The sequence below is a fragment of the Diplotaxodon limnothrissa genome, linkage group LG11 (assembly GCF_057381915.1).
Source record: "Diplotaxodon limnothrissa isolate DT_005_m linkage group LG11, D_limnothrissa_male_GT1.1, whole genome shotgun sequence".
NCBI classification, from domain to species: Eukaryota; Metazoa; Chordata; class Actinopteri; order Cichliformes; family Cichlidae; genus Diplotaxodon; species Diplotaxodon limnothrissa.
Genome location: NC_140606.1, coordinates 13988630 through 14001869, shown reverse-complemented (window position 1 = coordinate 14001869; position 13240 = coordinate 13988630). Strand labels below are relative to the sequence as shown.

The following is a 13240-nucleotide window of genomic DNA, read 5'->3' as shown; positions in this document are numbered from 1 at the left end:
TGAAGTGCATTTAAAATGATCCACACACTGATTTTGGTTGCGTAATGCCAGTGATAACTAACGGATAACAAAAAGCGAAGTAAATACAACCTGAAGTGTTTAACCAGTTATACCGCGCTTCATGTATGACTGTTGCATTATACTCTGACGCATTCTTGTTATTGTTTATAGCCAAAAGGAGGCGACAACCTCGTTTTATTTTAAATATATAAAAGACGTTTTTTTACGGCAGCTTAAAAAGCTCTTTACATAATAGCCCTTTTTTTTTTTTCAAAAGTGAAAATAATCACGAGAAAAGCCTGAACAGCAACTGTACACAGTATCGCGTGTGTTGAAAGGAAAGTCTGCATTGTCAGTGTTGTCCTTAAGTAGCTTCTCATCGTGCCCTGACAGGTCATGTAAGGACATTTTGGCACGCAGCCGGATCGGGGAAATGATGAGTTTACGGCCCGCCGCACACGCTGTTTGACACGCAGTTACTCTCTAAGGATATCACGGCCAAAACAAGCTCACACCGAGTCCACTATAGTGCTGTTAAATTGGGCATTTTGTAGCCTAAAATTTCTCCCCCAAAATTTTAAGAGCACAGAGAGAGTCGCCGAGGAATGACGTCAGGACGTATTACATTGAATGATGACGCCGTTTGATCATTAAAAAAATCTGCCGTTAAAAAAAAAATCAGAGAATTGGGTCAGCAAACAGCACGGTATGAATGTAACTCCCGTGCGTTCGTTCGGTGGTTCAACTTTGACAAAGAAGCCCCCGCTTTGGCGTGAAGTAACCTGCTCCGACGGGGAGAGAGGGAGATGTCCGGTGTTTTCCAGCATCTGCCAACGACAGCCGTAGCCGTTAGACCGGTCCGTCTGTCTGTCTGCGTCCCTCGGCTGGGTTTGGGAAGACCCGTTTGCCCGGATAACGTTAACGCTGCTGCGGTCCCGGGCCAGGCTCGGGTCTGAGCGGTTAGCCGGGGGAAAGCAGAGACGCCGACAGATACCACCAGAGAGGAGCTGAGAGCTGCTCTGCTGAGACCCAGGAAATCACTCCTCGCCTTGTCTCGACAGCCTGGTAGCAACACAGTGCACATTTCAGTAGTTCCAGTAAGTTTACCGCCAGACGTGATCAATAATTATGACTGGCCCGGCTAACACTGGCTAGTTGGCCCATTTCTTTGTACGTGTCGGATGCTTTAGAGTCGAACTAACCATATTTTGTTTAATAATTCGTAGCTTGAACGTGGCATTAATAATTATAACGAATGAGCTAGCTCACACCTCCACATTATTGAGTTGCTAACAGTTGATGCAAATGAGCGCATGATGGCAGAGCAGCGTAGCATGCCGTCCACACCTCTGTGTAATCTGTTAGGGTGACTTTACCAGCAACAAGTCAGGAGAAGTTGGCTCAAAGCGTGTGCAGAGGCGTGTTAGAGGAAAATGTTTGCTTATTTGCTGTAGCACTTGTGTCACAGTCAACAACCTGGCATCCATAAGCTTTTAAGTTGAACTCTTAATTCGCAAAGACACATGCAAAGTGAATTCAAATATTATTTTTGAGCAGGAAATCTGTGCCTTAAAGCGAGATGTAAATAATGAAATAGATTATGATATGATCCCCCTACCATAATTGCTTTAATATATCCTGATCTGACTAATTTAAGTCATTTTAGCGGCCTTTTTAAAAGCCCTTGCCAAACTTATAGTCTCCACAACTACAAGATGTATTCTGAAGGCCTCAAAGGGCTCTTTAGAACTTGACAGGATGACGCCACACACTTCAAGATCACAGATGTCAAAGTTTAAATAAAACAGAACTCACTGTCACTTCCGAAGAAGGTTGTTATCACCGACACCTAATCTCAAACACCTGACTCAAATTTTATGGATCTCCTTTGTTTATCTAAATGTAAATTTACTGTCATTTATTTGAATATCTTCTTCAGCTGGATTTAACTGTTTCAAAGTGGATCCAGTCTCTGCTTGTTCAGATTTTTTCACGTGACTGTATATGAGGATGCGGCCCCTTTTAAGTCCTGTATGATTATTTCTTGTTACCTTCTGTGCCCAATGTATTATGTGTAACACCTGTTATTAATAGTCTAATAATAACCTGTTAATAACATGTGACATACACTGTCTGAATGCTGCTTGTTTTCAACGGTCAAATATACCACATGTATCAAATCACTCATCAAATCTGATAAAAAAAAAAATGCTTAAAATTTAGCTGAATTTGCCTTAAAATGAGATTTTGTTTTTAACAATCTTCTCACTCTTTGAAGTTATGCTTGTAGCACCATGTTTGCTGTTGCAGTATCTCCCTTTTAATGTCTCTGGTATAAATTCACAAGTGTCTGTGATGACTTTAGGAGGCAGAGAACTCAGCTGATCAAGTTTTAGTTACGCCTCACAATTTCATGCAGTTACATCATCATCTGAAGGACTGTGCAGTTCGTAGCCTGTGCAGTGCACTATGTAAAAATATAACTTAACTGGCCTAGTTGTCTCACTATTATAACATCATCATTAAGTCACATCACACATCAAGTAATTAAAGACACATATTGCAGTATACTGATGAATGAACATAATGAATAACTTCATTTGAGATGAAAAAAGAAATCACCTCATGGGGACTTCATCTGCAGCATAGAGTGGAACTCACTGTGTTAATCAATGATTTGTTTGGGTGATTGTTTAATCTTAAATAGTGACTGCTGCCGGTCAGCATGATTCCATAGTAATGCTCTAAACTGAAATTGGTAACAGTATCAGAGGTTAACCCCACCGTCATTGACCCCTTTACTGCTAGTTAAGTGGTAAAAGCCATAAAGATGAAGTGAAAGTCTTATGTGGGTTTTATGAATCATATCCTGAAGGTGGTAATTGTACAAAGCTAGTGCAGCATGTGTAGCTCCAGTTCATAGATGTCTCCTAAATGCATGACATTTAGGCAATCATTAAGCTTCTGTTCTTAAAATAGCGCGAATGTTACAGACTGTGGTGTTGCAGCTTTCCTAAGGATTGCCCGTCCAAACCGGGGGCCTGAAGTCATTTGTTAATAAAATCAAACACAAAGAATAAAAGAAACAATAAATAAAAACCCGTCCAGTCATTTTGTAAGAATAAGTTGGAGTTTTAAGCCTTCAGCGTAATTACGCTTTGTAATTAATTAAACCTGCATTCACTCAGGTTAAATAGCTTGGGCTTACTTGTAATGCCCTTCCCTACGTGCCTCTTTAAAACACTCAACTCAGTAACAAATACACAGCTGAAAACTGAACTCCTGTCCCACACACAGTTTCTTACCTTTGGCAGCAAAGGAAAGATTTGATAACAACAATAGGAACGCTTAAGCAACAGTGGGCAGATTATTTGAATAATTGTTTTGTCTGTGTGTGTGTTTTTCAACAGAAATACAGAATTCAAGGACTTTAAAGTGGGAGCACGTTTGCTTGCGATATGTGAGTCTCGGCAGTTCTGCCACGCATCTAGTTTTGCCGGAGAAGTAAAAAGTTTGGTTTGACAATGTCGAGCCGCCGGAAATCCACCACACCTTGCATGGTGGTGCCCTCTGATGTGGTTGAGCAGGAGCAAGAGGAGGTGGAGGAGAAAACAGAGAAAACGAAGGAGGAAGACGCTGGGGAGGAGGAGGAGGGAAAGGTGAAGGAGGGAACTGACGAGGGGCTGACTGCAGAGGAGCTGGGGCAGGCTGTAGTTGTTGTTCCTGCTCCACCAGATTCAGGTAAGACTCTTTCTTGGTCTCATTCTCACCTGACAAACCTGTAATATACTTAGTATACACAGATGTGCTGTAAATAATGAATGCTGCATTATTGTTACTGTTTATACTACAGATGAACCTGGTGTATCTACTGTAGACAACAGAGAGGCTGTCGGTCCGTCACTGAAAAGCAGCACTACAAATCCTCCTGAGGATCTGAGCAGCGATCAGCCCACCCACGAGCAACAGTGTGACACCCCTGAGGAGGGGGGAGCAGACCCCGCTGCAGTTGCTGCCATCTCTCTCAGCAAGACCCCGATCATGAGGATGAAGACCAAATCTGAACCCAAGAGAATCGCTGTGTCCCTGAAATCGGCAGACGAGGCAGCGGAGGCTTTTGGAGGAGGTGGCGATGGAGAGTTGGGTGGGGAGCAGGAACCCATTGAAGCTCCTCCGGGGCCGATGACGCCTGTGGAGATGCTCATGCACGACTCCATGAAGCTCGGGGGAGGCGGCTTGCTGATCACCCCTCAGTTTGAACAGCAGAGGAAGTCATCCATTTTAAATCCTACAGTCCTGCCTGCTGGTCTGGCACAGGTAGAGACACTATATAATGTCATGTGTTTTACAGCTGTACGAATTCCGATTTTACCAGTGCCTGTGAGCAATTAATGCATGTGGTGAGACCCAGCAGCGGTCTGTACCTAAAACCTGCTGCAAGCTTTTGGACAAAGGGTTGCTGTAATGTTAAATATCAACAGCATAATAGCAGCCCTTCAGCTGATAAATATTCATTGCCTCGTTCAGGAACACTTCAGCTGGTCAGAAGCCTGCCAAATAGAGCTTGGACACCATCTCTCCTTTAGCTGCTCTACATGGATAACATTTCTCATTTCCATCCCTCTCTGTCTTTGTTCCAGGTGCTCTCTGCCTTCCAGGCCCAGCAAAACACAGCAGCAGTTCAGCCCCAGCTGCTGATTCCACTTAGCAGCATCCCCTCCTACAGTGCCGCTATGGACACCAACCCTCTGCTGGGCACCACATATAAGAAGTTCCCTTACCCCTCCATGGCTGAGATCAGCAGCCTGGCAGCACAAACACAGTTCACAGAGGAACAGATCAAGGTACCTCTGCGCATAAAGCTTTCATGATTTCTTAGTTCTTACTTTGAATATTTTTCACACATTTAAGTAAGTAGGACTAAAATCGGATATATTGGTGAGTCACCAGTAAGGAATTCAGAGGCTCATTACTGATAATTACTTTTGTGTTATGGCCATCATTGTTTTTGTAGTGTAGTATTACTTGTTGTTTTACAAGTGAAAAGCTTCCTCAATTGGAATTCCCATTTTTCATCTACAAACGGACTGTTTTAAAGTATACTTTAAAACAAAATATTAGAGTCAGATGTGCTCGATCTGTGTCGCAGGTGTGGTTCTCAGCTCAGAGGCTGAAGCACGGTGTCAGCTGGACTCCAGAAGAAGTGGAAGAGGCCAGGAGGAAGCAGTTTAATGGCACGGTGCACACTGTGCCTCAGACTATCACTGTCATACCTGCTCACCAGCTGTCGGCTGCTGCTAACGGCCTGCAGTCCATCCTTCAGACCTGCCAGATAGTGGGCCAGCCTGGCCTCGTGTTCACACAGGTAGGTAAGGAAAAAACACGTGTTACATTTGACCCAGCCTTAACCTGGCTTGGGTTTCTCAGCTTTTCATCTTGTCTCAGGTACAATGAACTAGTCTGAATGAGTAGTAATGTAATGCAAAGGAGTAATCAATTACAAATCCATCTAAGAAGGTGTGCGCATATGAATAGCTTTCCTGTTGATGTCACAGTGACGATTTGAAAATGAGCACATCACTTTAACTGTTTGAAAAACCAATTCCATAAAAGCTGGCTGCGATTGCATTCTGAATTCCAGTAATACTAAATTAGCCACTCAGAAACAACAGTACTGATGGACACACAGACTTCCCTCGTGCTTTTACACCCAATGTTGACGTTGCTTTGCATCTCTGGAACCGAGCCTCTTATACCAAATGAATGCAGAACAAATAGGTGAATTATTACTCTCACTTTGGTGTGTGAGAACTGAATTCTTTCTGAGTGAGCTGGATGTTCTGACCTCTGTTGATTTTGGTCTTTAGCCAGACATGAGAGGAGATGGGAATTGGAGTCTTGCCAAAAAAGCCACTAGCACAAGTACATGAAAACATTACAGCGGTTAAACACTTAAAAAAACCACTTTTGTTTTATAAACACGTTTTCCCTTTAAACAAAACATCACATCTCTGTCCTTTATTATTTTTTTCTGATGCTATGTAGGTTGGCCCAGGAGGCAACCTTCCAGTGACCAGTCCCATCACCCTGACAGTGGCAGGGTTGCCTAGCCAGTCCCAGAGCTCCAGCAGAGTTTCCTGCCAGCCCACCCTGACAAACAGTGAGCTGAAGCGGGCTACCACTATCCAGCCTCCCTCTCTTTCACCACAGGTGTGGAAAGCACTTACAGCTCGTGCTACCAAGAAGAACCTTTAATGGCTTTATAATCAGTACACAAAAATGACCTTGTGGTGTTTCTTTCAGCTAGAACTGTGTTGGAGAAACAAAATGTAAATAAAATGTAACTTTTTCCTTCTGTCTCTAAGGAGAACTCAGCCCTCAGTGTTGACACATTCAGCATGCGACCTAAGAAATCCAAAGAGCAGCTGGCGGAGCTGAAAGCCAGCTACCTGAAGAACCACTTTGTCACAGATGCTGAAATTGCCCGATTGATGAAACTTACCAACCTGACGAAAGGGGAGATCAAAAAGTGGTTCAGTGACACCAGGTACAACCAGCGCAACTCCAAGAACAGCCACGTCATCGTGTTTCACGACGGAGGTGGTAGAAGCGGGGGCACATGTAGCAGCGCTGCTAACACCACCATTGTTATCGACTCCAGCGACGAGACCCCGACATCACCCCATCCTCCACGTACACCTCCCGTGAAGGAGAAGGAGACCCGTCCCAAAACGTGGAACCCGTTTCCAGACTTTACCCTGCAGAAGTTTAAGGAGAAGACGCCGGAGCAGCTTGTGGTGCTGGAGGAGAGTTTTGAGAAGAACACCACACCTTCAGATGAAGAGCTGAGCCGTCTGAGGACGGAGACTAAACTGACACGGAGGGAAATTGACGCCTGGTTCACCGAGAGACGAAAAATGCCATCCGTCAGCACCTCGTCTCCAGATTCCTCTGAAGGAGGAAAAATAGAAACAGATGGAGCAAAAGCAGGAGAAGGGGGAGGAACAGGAGCAACGGCCTCTTCTTCACCTCCTGCCTCCTCATCTCGAAAAGGTAGTCAAACTCCTCCTGGGAATCGCACCAAGCATTTGCCCAGCAGCAACAAGAAGGACATTAAGGACAAGAGTAAAAAGACTCCGGAGCAGCTCCATATTCTGAAAAGTGCCTTTGTTAGGACCCAGTGGCCCACACCAGAGGAGTACGATCAGCTGGCAGAGGAAAGCGGCCTTCCTCGCTCCTACATTGTCAGCTGGTTCGGAGACTCTCGGTATTCCTGGAAGAACGGAAACCTGAAGTGGTTCTTTCAATACCAAAGTGGCAACATCGAAGGACCAAACAGCGGAGGTGGGAGTAAACTGGGAAGCGGCAGTCGGAAAAGACGTGTACGAAATCGTGGGTGGGGACGATCCCGAACCAGGAAGCAGCCAAGAAGGTCCACCTCTTTAAGTTCGGATGTCGACCGGCCAACCCCATCAAAGAAGTTCAAGACTGGGAAGGAGATCCTGAAGGAGTACTACTTGAAGCACCACTTCCTGAATGAGCAAGATCTGGACGAGCTTGTCACCAAGACCAACATGAGCTATGAACAGGTAAGAACAAGTAACTCCTAGGACCACCTTTCCTCTTAGGTGAGGAAAGTAAAATAATAATAATAACAATAATAACTGCAGAATTGAACAATATTTCTTTTTTAAAATCTCTTCCTATTTTAGCTCATCCAGCCAAATGGACGGATGCAATGGTGAGGCATCTGTCCATCCGTCCTTCATAGTGCAATTCACAAGAATTATAAATATTGGTCAGATTTTAGAGAAACTTGCACAGCGATCACTTAAAAGGTCTTCACCTAAATTCTGCTCAGTGTCAGGGTTGTATTTATAGTTTTATAGACACGTTTCCCAAGAATCGCTACACCACCTAGGGATGGGTGTCGAACTCCAGGACTCAAGGGCCGGTGTCCTGCAGGTTTTAGATGTTTCCTTGATCCAACACAGCTGATTTAAATTACCTCTTCAACATGTCTTGAAGTTCTCCGGAGGCTTGGTAGTGAGCTAGTCAGTTGATTTAGGTGTGTTTACCAAGGGTGATATCTAAAACCTGCAGGAGACTGCCTTTAGAGGCCTGAAGTTGGACTCCCCTGCCCTAGGTTGAGTAGCAATTTTTGGGAAAAGTGCCCATAACCATGAATATGATTGTTTGTGTGCATTCTTGTAGATTTTAATTAGTTTTAGTTTAATTATCTTTAGTTTGTGCAATTTAGTTAGTATAGTAACAGGAAAACTTGTAACCTCCTTTCTGTTTGTCTGTGAAGGTTCTCAGTCATCCAGGTCATCATAGTCTAAGGAGCTTGGGAAGAAAAGCGGCTTCTCGGATGAGAGGTGAAACGTCTTCAAGCAACTTAAAAAAGTCCAGACGCTTTTCTTTTTCAAGCTCCTTAGACTCCTTTCTGTTCTTCACTCATTACAGTAGCCTGTGGACTGTGTTGGATTATGAGCTTGATAAGCTTCTGTATTATTGACATTCTGGTTTTTAAATACTTTGTTTTTACCTAAAAAAAAAACCCTTATGAGATGATTTGGTATACAGTGGTCCCTCGTTTATTGCGTTCTAAAAATAACCCGCGTTAAGTGAAATTCGCGAAGTAGCCAACTTTCTTTTTTACAGTTATTATAGATTTTGTAAGGCTGTAAAACCCCTCACTACACACTTTATACACATTTCTCAGACACTTTTCTCTCTTGTTTAAACACTATCAGTATTATAGGATGAAACCAAAGGCACCCGCGGTTGCCTTTGCGGTGCGAAACGTTTTATTGGCATTGTTGTGTTTGTTGGGGAGAAAACTTACAAACATACAGTGCAGCACTTCAGAGTCACACTGCTAGCGATCGAAGATTTGTGTAAATTTGACAAGCTGAACGCATTCTGTACTGTACAGGAGACACGGCACAGAGGAGATTGATTGACAGTGGTCTACAGCTGGAGCTGGGCGATAGAACGATAACGATATGTATTGCGAAATAACTTTTTCTCGATAGAAAAATGAAACTGTTGCAATAGACCTCATCTCTCTCTCTCTTCCTCTCTTATAAAAAAAAAAAGAACAGCCAATCCAAATTAAGTAGCGCAGAGCCGAACCACGTCACGTGACTTGTGAGCACAAGTGCCAAGCCGCACAAGTGCCAAGCCGCATGTGTGTATTTGTTTGGGAAGCAGCCAGCCGCCGGGTAATGGAGGAAATGAGTGTGCCAACTAGAGAAAAATCAACCGAGAGCTTGGGTGACCAGGTTACCGAAGAGAACACAGATGACGGTTCCAATGCCGGAGAGATTGTCAAAAGGAAAGGCCAGAGAAGTTCCGTAGTGTGGAGGTATTTCAGCTATTTGAAGTCTGACAAAAAACAGAGTAACGCCCACTGTAAATTGTGCCGAAAGCATGTTCCCACAAAGTCTGGAAATACAACAAACCTTTTTTTTTTTTTATCACCTGAAGCAGTGCCACCCACTAGAGCACGCTCAATCTCTGACTGAAAGCGCTAATTCGTCATCGAAAACAACCAGGGGGAATCCCTGAGAAGCAGCAACAGTCAATTGAGTTGGCTTTCTCCAGCGTCTTACCATATGACAAAAAAGCTAAGAGACATAGCAACATAACGAATGTCATAGCTTACTGTCTTGCTAAAGACATGCTACCAATAAACACGGTCGACAATGAAGGATTCAAGCAGCTAATTAAGGTAATGGATCCTCGTTACCAACTCCTTGGACATAAACATTTCTCAGACAGCGCTTCCAAAGCAATATTAAAAAAGTTAGTCAATTTTGTCTCTTCTTCTGTAAAATAAACTAAGATTTATTTTTAGAATTAATATTTTGTTTCTACGTGGAACTGACAATTTAGCAGTCTGTTTTGTTTGTTCTATTTTGAAACTTAAACGCTTTAACGGCTCCCTTTTGTGTAGTTTGTAATATTTGCCTTTATTTTGCCTAAACTGAAGCCTCATTTTAAGTACATCTACCCTGTTGAACTTATTATGGGAAATAAATATTTAAATCAAAACAAGCTGCTGATTATTTCACATTTTACTTGTGAGCAACGGCACATTTAAATTTTACAAATATAGTTATTTGGGTTATATCGTGATATATATCGTTATCGCCTGAAATGAAAAAAGCATATTGTGATATGAAAAAATCTTATATCGCCCAGCTCTATCTACAGCCAATCAGGACGCAGAACACAATGCTCTGTTAAAAAAAAGCATGCAAAATTGCACAAAAAAAATCTGCGAAACAGTGAGACTGCGGAAGCTGAACCGCGTTATAGCGAGGGACCGCTGTATACTGTATAGACAAAATACTGGGCCACCTACATGGAACATCTAAAGGAGCTGCTCAGTTATTGAATTTAGTGCAATGAAGCTCCCAGTCGACACTGGGATGCTGATGTTAATGTCAAAGGAGGTTTGGATCTCTGCAATTACTGAGTCAGCAGAGCGCTCTGTAACTTTCACTTCACGGCAGAGTGTCTGTGGTTCCTAAACACTTTCACTTTGCTGTATTACCACTTACCACTGATTGTGAAACACTGTACCTAGAAATATCTGGAAATGTTTTCAGTGACGAGATCCTATTACAGCACTACGCTTAAATTCAGTGATCCTCTGCAGAACAACCTGTTCTTTTACAAATGTTTATAAAGGCCCTTTGTCATGCTAGTTACTTGATATTGTACATCTGCTGCAATGACATTGGAAAAAAGCTGAATTCAAAGATTAAGAGATGTGGCCCAATAATGTATATTTAGTCAAAAGATAATGAGTTAAAGTACTTTTGCCTGCTCTCTTATTTCTCCATGGCTCACCGCAATGAATGAGTCCACTTTATTTGACACAGATTTGGTATTTGGCACAGATTTTTCACCACATTCCTTTCTTGAGGCAAACCTTCCATTTATCCTGGACCAGCACTATGCTAGTTTGTGACCCCCTGAGGCTAGGGTTGTCTCTGTGCCACTAGTTAAAAGATAATCAGGATTGTTACAGAAAACGTACTAAGGGTTGCATGGACCTAACTGGTCTTCATGTCATTAACACTCACTAGTAAAGTGAAAGTATTTTCAACCACCTCGAAGCTGAGAAATAACCTTCTGAGGTCACGACCTCCTCTTTCTCTGTTTGTCGAAAGGTGAGGGAGTGGTTCGCCGAGGTGCAGCGACGCTTGGACGGGGGGTTAGATCCTTTCCTGGAACCGAGCGCACAGAGGACTGATGGAGACGAAGGAACACAGGAGGAAGGAGAGGAGACGCAGGGAGAGTCAATGGCCACCGACGAGCAGACAGGCGCAGGGCAGGGAGATGAAGAAGATGAGGAGGAGGACGAGGAGGAGGATGGTGATGACACAGACGACAGTGAGGTTTGGGAGCCATCACGCAGCGTCAAGAAATCTTTGTCCGTTTCTGAAGACTAGCAATTGTGGGGAAGCAGGGTGAAGCTTAACTGAATGTTACAAGAAATACTGTTTGGAGGAATCGACGCTGGACGGCACTTAGCTAGACCAAGTGTTTTTATCCACTGATTTGCATGTGTAGTTCTCCACATTCATTTGCTTTTCAAGCTGTTTCCGAGTCACGTCTATGTGACACTAAGACACGGACTATTAGCTTTAGATCAATCTCTCACTGTAACTAAGGTGAAAACAAGAATCCGACCCCACACAGAGGCACATGAAACTTTGATAACGCTTATAAAGCAGCACCTACATAATGTTTATAAAGAGGAATGGCGTGAAATACAATCTTCAAGCTGAGCTGAGGATGACAACTGTCAGTGAGATAGGTATCCAAAAATATGTTGAATCCAAACACATCCATTAAACCCTTTTTTTTTTTTTTTTTTTTAAAGGAAGCAAACTGTCTAAACGACAGATTTTGCTCCTTTCTAATTTGCACTCCTTGCCTGCTTAAATGAAGCTACTAAGCTGCCCCCTTTCAGACACTGATGCTGCTTTTCTTCTGGAAGGAGTGTTTGATAAGTTGTGAGCAAGGGCCTGAATTCAAATATCAATTTGTAATTCTGTGAATGCCCACCCTCCTCTGAGCAGTTGTACTTAAAAAGGTGCTTGAAAATGTATTGCAGCTAGATGTCACTGCTGAGCGGTGTATCCAGTGAAACCAGCACATGACTGTGGGATTTCATTTTACCTGTTTTTTAGCACCTGTGAAGAGCAGATCAAGAGAATCAGCAGGTTATTCGAGCTGACATGAATTTGATGATCTGTGTGAAATGATATGAGAAAAAAAGTACCTTAATGCTGAATGAATGCCAAGGCCAGGCATTAAATAACACAGGATGTCTATTCAAGTCTTCCCTTTATACTTGCTCATTGTTTCTTTACTCTTATAGATTTTTAACATAACACCTACAGGTCGGATGGGAAAGAATGCGTTTAATATGCACTGCTTTCACCTTTTGATAAAACACCTCCTGTGATCTGTTCTGACCTTTTTAAAGGGGCTTGTGTAGATCATGAGAATGAGAGCGTTTATGTGAAGTTGAATGTGTTGTCTTCTGGGCAGTGAGCTACAAAGGCACCATTTGTGCACTAAATAAGGGCCACTGGGAGATGGACCTCTGGTTCCATTGAAATAACAACACAGACGCAAAAACTTTGCTGCAGTGTTTTACTAGTTGTGACCTGTACGTTTCCCTAAAATCGTGCAAATAAAAGCAAGTTCTCACCTTAACAAGACTGGAGTTAGCACCACATCAATGATATGAGGCCTGTGAATCACGATGGCTCTGACTCGTACTTTAGAAAAATAAAAGCAAAAACAGTTAGGCAGTATTTCAAATAACAATCTGACTCCTTTCTGCACTGAAGAGAGAAACCTGAAGCACCTAAAGTAAACTTTAAAAATCAATGCACTTTGTCCACTTGTGTTCATAGTGGACTAAATACTGATTAGGCACCTTAATCTCATTTAATTCCATGAAATGGAAGACCAAATCTGTTTTGTATGACTACAAACTGAACCAGTGTTTTGCCTTTTTTTTTTATTTGTACTAACCTGGAATGTTACCAGTTTAATCACTTTTTTAATAATATATTTGTTTCATAGTTTGATGTTTATATGGCTGAAAATAATAGAACAATCACCCAACATGTTGTTTCACTAAATTGCACAATTTGAGCCCAATTTTTCAAGATTTCTTGGTATGAAAATGCATTTGCATTATATG

General features: G+C 42.7%; 1 protein-coding gene across 1 annotated transcript; it reads left to right on the top strand.

Moving 5' to 3' along the window:
* The first annotated feature begins 519 nt into the window (after positions 1 to 519).
* zhx1 (zinc fingers and homeoboxes 1) lies at positions 520 to 11863 on the top strand. The gene is made up of 8 exons (XM_085365153.1): positions 520 to 1097; positions 3411 to 3741; positions 3854 to 4317; positions 4641 to 4844; positions 5150 to 5365; positions 6046 to 6210; positions 6366 to 7589; positions 11187 to 11863. Exons 2-8 carry the CDS (start codon positions 3525 to 3527, stop codon positions 11466 to 11468), a joined length of 2772 nt encoding a protein of 923 aa, XP_085221279.1. The 5' UTR covers positions 520 to 1097; positions 3411 to 3524; the 3' UTR covers positions 11469 to 11863.
* The last annotated feature ends 1377 nt before the right edge of the window (positions 11864 to 13240 follow it).